Source organism: Anguilla anguilla, chromosome 6 (genome assembly GCF_013347855.1).
Source record: "Anguilla anguilla isolate fAngAng1 chromosome 6, fAngAng1.pri, whole genome shotgun sequence".
Lineage (NCBI taxonomy): Eukaryota > Metazoa > Chordata > Actinopteri > Anguilliformes > Anguillidae > Anguilla > Anguilla anguilla.
In genome coordinates, this window is record NC_049206.1 from 18858543 (window position 1) to 18866695 (window position 8153).

The following is an 8153-nucleotide window of genomic DNA, read 5'->3' on the forward strand; positions in this document are numbered from 1 at the left end:
TGGTTATTACCGAGAAATGTCACCATTCCAGGGTGTCATGCAAGCAGGGTGGTTTAAGCATGTGCTACAATTTTAAATAAATTCTCAAAAAAAGTAGGTAAGCTCATATTTTAGCAATAAAAAACTTTATTAAAATAAAATAAAATATTTTTAGAAGACCACACACCTCTACACCACACCAGTCCCATGTGGGAGCTCATATTATGGTGTTCTAAGTGAAAAATGAAACAAACTAATTAAACAATTGCTAGTAAGACCCTTTATTGCACGAGACGCCAAACTTAATGGACTGATGACAGCATACCACATTTCCAACAAAACTGTTTTCTAAAGAACTGCTAAGGGTAACCAGCCTCCTCAGAATGAGAGACTGATACACATCATTTTCTTGTAAACAATAAGATATGATCTTTTACCACATTAATATCAAACTAGTGTTCATATTAATATGCAACATTCTGAGAAACCTGAACTATTATAATGTGGCAAGTGACATTACATACATACATTTCTATTGACTAAGGACTTTAAATACTTAAATAATTAAATAGTACTAATGTGCAACATATGGCAGTTTATCATCGGTTCATAACCATGAGTAAATTCTCTCAGTTAAGATATATGCCTAATAAACACCTGTAGGTCTCATTTTACTTTCCAAAGAAAACAACTTCCTGTGATTAGTAACCTTTCATTTAGCAGAAAATAAACCTTCAAGCTCATCAAGTAAATACTACCTTGTTACACATATCAAAGAGACACCTTACCAAGGTCTAACCAACATATAGTCACTCAGTCTCCTATAGCTTTATCTCAAGGCACTGTTGTTCACTACTTAAAAAACAGCATAGCTTTCAGATAGAATCTCCTCTGTTATTAACCTGATTTTCCTCCTGGGGGAAACGCTTACTGTATGTGGGGTCTTTGCAAATACTTAGTAACAAAGCTGACGTGGCAGTACGATGACTCTTTTTGCACACTACCCAAAACTATGGCTGATGTCCAAGTTGGAGAAATGCCCAGCAAACAAGGAAAATGTCTGTTTGGCACAGATCTTTCATAATCTCAGATCCCTTAAAAAGGATTTCCCCAATGTGTTCTTGTATCGCTGTCGGCCCTGTGATGTGGAAGACTCCAGATAGCTTTGAAGGAAATGGTAGTTATTGAGTTTAAATAATAACTCTAGATAGGAATAGGCCGTTATACCTTCAGCCTATGCTACACTCTCAATTCAGTAGCTCCAGATAGGAAATGGGAACCTTGCCCTTGTGGTTCCCCCTTTCACCCATCAGCCAATCAGAGTCCATGCCTGGCGCAGTGGAAACCATGATGATCTGAAAAAGAGGTGTGGCGTTTCAGTTTCCTGTTATGCGGTACAAACACTTGCTTTTCAACATTCGGTTAGTGGCTAAATTTAGCCAAAAATTTGACAAACCGCTAATTATTCTCATTGCAGCAGTACTGAGCCACCACGAGAGGGATGGACAAACCAGGCCCTGGGAAGTCACAGAATCTGCAGATTTGTGTTGCTACTCAGAACTTAATAGATCAATTAAAGCACTCGATTACAATTTCCTCACATTATTTCTTGGGGCTACACTGGTTTGTGATTTTATGGTGAAAACAAAAACCATAAAATGCTGCGGGGGTCTCCAGGCTCAGGGCTCGCTCTACCCCACCCCCCCCACGTGAATGTGACTGATTTAGTGATGCACTCAGTGTTGCGGTAGAAGGGCAGGGTTGACAGGACCCACCTCGTTCGCTGCCAGGCACAGCTCTCCTCTGCCCGCGGCCTCGTAGTCATTCACTACCCGCGCCTGGCGGCTGGTGTTGGAGCAGGGCAGCTCATTCAGGGCAGAGGGGTATGAGGGTGACACCGACGGGGAAGAAGCTATGGGTACGGAGGCCCTGGATGGTGAGGATTGCTGGTTGTTGTTGGAGGAGAGCATGGAAGCAAAGCTGGAAAAGAGAGGAACAGTTAAAAACAGTAGAGTGCTGTTTATCATGCTCAAATGTACTGTAACTGTTACGAGCTGCCTGATGTGACATCACCCAACTAAGTCCCTGTTCCCTTTTCACAAACAATATCACATTTTAATCTCAAAATTTGGGACAAAAAAAATATACATATATTATGAATGGCTGTGCATTTCTCTGTCCTTTACTGTAACTTATCATGGCTAACGCTACAGAACAATTTCTGGAAAATATGAATTAAAAAAAAAAGTTAGGCAGCATCACACAAAGATCTGCAAAGCCAAGTGCAGCCAAGTTGCTCCCAGGATTCCATGCATTATAACTAGCTAGGTTAGGGGTGTGACCAATCTGATCTGAGATGGGCTAGAGTTGGTAGTCTTTTCTTCCATCCGATTCAAGTGATTCAACAAATCAAAGCCTTAACTGAAGATTATGAACATTTTTATTGAATCAAGTGTTTTAGTGCTTGGACTTGCATTGGCTCCTCTCAGATTGAACACCCCTGAGCTGGAAAGCACATATGACCTTGAGGGGATCACATGCAGCTTTCATCCCTTTCCAGCAACTGTTAGTCACACAGCTAAATACTAGATGCTTCCTAAAACAGTGGTGTCAGACCTTCCAAGTTTTTTCTGGAGGTCCACCATGTGCTGGTAGCACCGTGCGTAGTAGGTGGCCTGAGCCTCAACAAACTCATTCAGGCAGTGGAGGTGATGCGCCTAAAGCAGAGAGGAGAAGAGTTCAGTGTTCAGAAAAGAAGCCCTCTGAGAGTGACAGCAGTGAAAAGCATAGGCCACGTCTTTTTTGGTCTTTAGGGCTTGTGTGTGTCGGTAAGTTTGGTGCGTGAGCACGGTGCGTACGTGGGTGTCGCTGACGCCCTCTAGAAGGAGCCTGGTGATTTCTGCCTGCTGGTCGAACTCGCTCTGTGCCACCCTCAGTTCAGTCTCCGCCTGAGGGGCAACAAACTCTGAGAAATCTCAGAAGGGTGGGTAAGGCTCAGAAGAGCACCACACCAGGCATGCTAGGAGGAACCATGCCATGCCAGGCATGCTGCAAGTAGCATCACACTAGGCAAGCTCAGAATGGCATCACATTGATCACATGATCGGAACAGCCTCACCAGAAATAGTCAGAGGAGCCTCATACTGGGCATGTGTTCAGTAGAAGGGATAGGAGTTTTCAATGTTAATGACAGGACTGAACACATTTTTCCTGTAAACAACCTATGCACATAACTTGCACAAACCCACTGGTCTCTTTGCCATTCCATAAGACATAACCTACAGCTTCACAAAAACATAGTAAAGCACAGCGCCATCCAGACTACATATATACACAACAGTACACCATGGGCATAGCTTTAGAAAAGGTCAGGTGTAAACATTTTTCAGTCCTAACACTAAAGGCAGAAGCGATCTTCATAAAATATGCCATAAGACTTTACTGTTAGACACGTGCCCCAATGTTTTAATACAAAGCGCCACCTGCTGGTGACCAATGGAAAGTGTCAGCCTGTAATGGGGACAAAGACTTTCACTTACCTGAGCCTCCTCCTCAGACCACATCTGATCAGCGTGTAAAAACAGCGACGTACCAATTAGAACAGACCTCACAGGGATAAAGCCAAGACACAATAATTACTCAAGAGGCAAGGCCATGTAGATATGTGTGTGTAGTCAGTATGTACAAAAGAAACCAAAGCAAGGGCAAGGCAACTTTGTCAATCCAAATGACAGGGTAAAAGGTGGGCTCATCCTACCCACAGGATGACATTGACTCAGTCTTCAGGCCATCTCACAGGGCCTGGAAATTTTTCCCTTTCCTTCCATATTAGAGCAGTTTATTCACTTGATTGGACAAACATGAAGCAAAAAGAAAACACAAACATTGTTGTTTCAATGCACACAATCAGGTGTTTGGCCAGACAAAGCAGCATACTTGCTGAGCGGACAACCAACAAATTTAGCCCTCAGTTGCACTCCAAAGAAAACCACAAACCAAAAAAAATCTCCAACCAGAGCATGCTTAGTACATCAAAATATCCCAACTGTAGTAAACATCTCACAGCAAGGAAATCACCTTGGCTTCCAAACTCTGACCTGACACACCATCCAGGCCTCTCAATCTCAATTCCTCCTCTTCCTCCAGATGAGGTCACACATTTATCCCTTTGGAAAGGAAGTGCCCGAGTCTTTTGTCATTGCATTGCAACACTTGCCCAAAATAAACCAAAGTGTGTGTGTACGCATGCATATGTGTGTGTGTGGGTGTGTGAGAGAGAAAAACACCTTCTAGACAGGTGATAGACTCCTTATCCACCACAGTAAGTCAAATATTTACTGAGAAAAGTAAATATTTCCTCAGCTATCAACAAGGGAGGAGATGGACAGACTAAAAATAAGGTATCTGCAGGAGGTTTTATGCCCAAAGAAACCTGAATTCTTCATAAAGGCAATCTAATTTAAAAGCACTATGAATACAGATACAGGTACCAAGTAGGAAAATCATATAGGACTGCTACTCTACATGTTTATACAGTATCATCCACTAACACAATATCATGGACATGTACACACATGCATGAATTTACACACACAAACCAAACAAAAGGATGTTTTAAGTAGGAAATAATGATCTTCTACAGCAATACCTTCTCAACAGCTGCCCTTAAACCCACTGAAGAGTATGGCAACTTTTGCAATTGCCAGTGGCAATACATAACACAATAAGCAATAAAATGCTTGCTGTTATCAAATTATGACAATGCCTGTTGTAATTTAAATAAAAAATGCTATTTAAAAAGTGCACTTTGGCTATTTGTATGTGTGTGCATTTTTCACAGTGTATCTGCAAATTTACAAAGACAAGTGCCAGGTGCTCAGGCAATGGCTTCAATGGCTTTTATCCTAGTGAGTCTACCGGCTTTCCTTGCTTTGTATGCTTGGATTTACGAAGAAAGTCTGGAATTGAGCTTGAGCGCTAGTTTAAATTCAACAAAAGAGTAAAAAAATTATTTGATTGGGTGAACACATGCATGGACTGAGAAATAATGGGCCTTATGCACACCGCCTCAGCTGCCTAGATATCCTCACCTAGCAAGTCTACAAAGTGATAGATGTCCTCCATGTCTGCATGTACCCCAATTTTCAATGTCTGCCAAAGCCATGGTAACAGCAAGAGAGAGCAGATGATCAACTAAGAACTCAACTGAGCTGACAAACCTTAAGCCATTTAACATGCAGAAAGCTGAGCATGTAGCTAAAGTGGGCTCCATACTCTTCGCCCAGTGGCGGGGTCGAGTTCAGTTGCTGAAAACACAAGGAAGGCGTATGAAGAGAAGAAAAGACAAAAAGAACAAGACACAAGCTTTATAGCATTACAGGCAGAAGTTACAGAAGGTCTACAATGAAATCAGCAGTACAAGCAGAAGTGCATGCAAAGTTTTGCAGGCAGAGTTTGTATTCTTTGTGGATGCACACTTCCAAGCCTGTCCCAGAATCAGCTGCATTTCATAGTACAGGACAGTAAGGCTTTATCTATGCTTTGTGACAGTGGCTAACAAGATTTTGCCATTCCTTACAAAAAATCCTTAGTTGGTGTAATGCGTCGATTTTCTGCAGTGCAGCCTCTGTTATATTATTCACTTTACATCTGTCTAAAACAGAAGACACTGCCCCCTGCAGGTATAAGAGAAGAACAAACTAGAAGGCATAAAGGGCAATGTAAAAGGAGGAATAAGAATACCCACTGCTGATCTGGCTTCAGCAACCCTGGCTTTCTTCAGTTTGGATTTGGTGACATCCAAGTCCAAGCGCCTGTTCTGCAAGAACTTCCGTTCTCTCTGAAGGCAAATGAGGGTAACACTTACTCAGTTTTGAGCAGAACATTGGGCTGGTTTGCACCTCTGTCTGGTGCCTTCCCTGTGGAAATATCATGATAACGAAAACAACTGTCCTGGAAAGGGTAGTTGTTGCATGAGGAAAATAACAGTCATAACACTTTCTTAGTAATCTAACAAAATTGGACTCTCCCTTCAAATCTTACAGAGATGGTCTGAAAGTCCCCTTCAATGAAGTTCCTGAAGGGTGTGAGGAAGTTGTTGGCTGAGCTCTGAATAAACTCTCTTTCTGCGCCTCCAATCTGTCTCTCAGTCTCTCCACATTTGATGAGTGCATTTCCTGAGATGAAATGAATGTCAGGTGAGCCACAATTCACAAAAGGGACATAGTAGTAGGCACCTTGTTGTTCTCACTCCTTACCAACCTATACAGTACCTTAGATTTAGAGTAGGAGGAGAGGACTGTGAAGCAAGATGCCATAAAGAATTCCCTAGCTTGACGCTCACAATCTTTAAAAGGCATGTATCAGCAAAAATATTATTTATGAACTGAAATAATCCTACACTGGTCATTCTTGGGGTAACTTTACACATTTGCATTATTACATGGAAGCATCTGCAGCAACACTGAGCTTACCGTAAGCTGTTCCTGGCCCAAACTCATGTCCGGAGTCAATCATGTATGTCCCCAGTTGCTCGTGGTTATTTGCACGCATGGGGACTTTTTTTTCCAGCTTCTCATACAAGAATTCCTCTATTCTGACATCTGCAAATTGTAGTGGGGAAACTCAATTAAAAGAGAAGACAAGGCATCAGAAGTCACAAGGCATCAAGTGAACCCTTTCACCAATGCAATGAATGGAAGTTTAAAAAATGAAATTAAATCCTGTGTTTTTTTTACAGTTTAAAAAATCTGGGGGAAAAAAATCGTCTTCCTTACTTGGATTAGGCTGTAGTAAAACTTCAGTCTGCTTCATTATTCTCTCTGTCCACAGCTTCGTATATTCTGCTCTTGCCAGAAGAGTTTCCAAATGCGCATCCAACTCGGTTTTTTCAGCTTGGCCAAGTATTTCACCTGTAAACTGCGTGTGACAGAATACAGCGGTCACAATATGAACAGTTATCGTACGAGTTCTCACTTATCTGTGTTAACCTGTTATAAAGTGTAATTTTTTCCTCTCATTAGCTGGTTAACTAGATAAGCAAATTGACATGAAAAATAACTTTCTTTGACCCAAGTGGAGTTAGCAGCTAGACTAAAGACATAGCTAGCTAACTTAGCTGACGTTAGAATTGATCACACTCCGCAGACAGTCGGCCATATACATATTTTATTGGCAGTTACTAGTCTAGCTAACATTACATTATTACAGCAAGATAGCAAATTTACCTTGCTAGCTAGCAAAGCTAACTGACAGGCCAGGTTCATTTAGCCATGTTTGCTAAACAACACAATCATAACGCTTGGAAGCTAACTCAGCTACGTATCTACTTTGAATCAGCCAAACCCTGTAGTAAACAGGCCTGAAATGGCATAGATATTTCATGATCAGAAATATTTGCTGGATCAAACACATCAATGCTTTCCTTTACAAGAATAACGCAATAGCTGTGGCTCGTAACATCGATGGACTACAAGAAATTCAAGATAGTAGCGTTATTAGTACCTGTACAGCACGAGTGAGAAAAATACCGGCGTCTGCTGTTAATCTTTTAACGTTGAAGTCCATGTTGTCTTCTTTTTTGTCCTCAAATAAAATGCAACTGTGTTTACAGTTAGATTTGCGGGTAAAACTTGCAGACGTCAAATATAAAATTCACGTTATCAAACATTCATTATTTTTTTTCAGTTTCACAGTCTCCCCTATATCAAATCGACCGCTTTAAATCAGCAAGGACACAGCAGTCAGCAAGCCATCATCAAAAGGGGAGGAGTCTTTTAGGTTGGCTACTTGCTGCTGTTGCTTGACCAGGCAACAGTTGGAGACAGGCGACCCCTGATATGCCTTTTTTGAGGATACCACCAAATAAGATTCAAAATTGACGGGTATTCAAGGGCTGTTTACTCATTGCTTTCTGAGTTACCCATTGTCCATTGCTTTGTGCCCTGTTACTGACTCGTCAAACCTCTCTTTAATAAACAATAATCAAATGAAATAATAACAACAACACCAACACCTTCACCACCACCAACATCAGCAACAACAACAACAACAACAATAATAATCATAATAATAGGCCAAACAGTTCTTATTGGACCCTCTTTCTTTATCATTCCTAGTAAATGCCTCACATTCAATTTATTGTGCTTCCGCTCAAAGTTAGCCTAGTGAGTCTA

General features: G+C 41.4%; 1 protein-coding gene across 1 annotated transcript; it reads right to left on the reverse strand.

The window, feature by feature from the left end:
* Positions 1–242: 242 nt before the first annotated feature.
* On the reverse strand, positions 243–7755 carry sh3glb1b (SH3-domain GRB2-like endophilin B1b). The gene is made up of 11 exons (XM_035423304.1): positions 7483–7755; positions 6756–6897; positions 6453–6581; positions 6022–6155; positions 5726–5818; positions 5199–5285; positions 3519–3542; positions 2838–2927; positions 2596–2696; positions 1755–1959; positions 243–1334 (listed from the first exon to the last, which is right to left on the reverse strand). Exons 1-11 carry the CDS (start codon positions 7543–7545, stop codon positions 1227–1229), a joined length of 1176 nt encoding a protein of 391 aa, XP_035279195.1. The 5' UTR covers positions 7546–7755; the 3' UTR covers positions 243–1226.
* Between the last annotated feature and the right edge of the window lie 398 nt (positions 7756–8153).

Excerpts from the sequence above, each read along its gene's own strand:
- sh3glb1b (XM_035423304.1), bottom strand. The coding sequence starts at position 7,545 with ATGGACTTCAACGTTAAAAGATTAACAGCAGACGCCGGTATTTTTCTC. Across the intron at positions 5,819-6,021 it reads GGGACTTTCAGACCATCTCT|AGAGAACGGAAGTTCTTGCA; the intron begins GTAAGATTTGAA and ends ATTTGCCTTCAG. Across the intron at positions 1,960-2,595 it reads CTCCAGAAAAAACTTGGAAG|CTTTGCTTCCATGCTCTCCT; the intron begins GTCTGACACCAC and ends TCTCTTTTCCAG.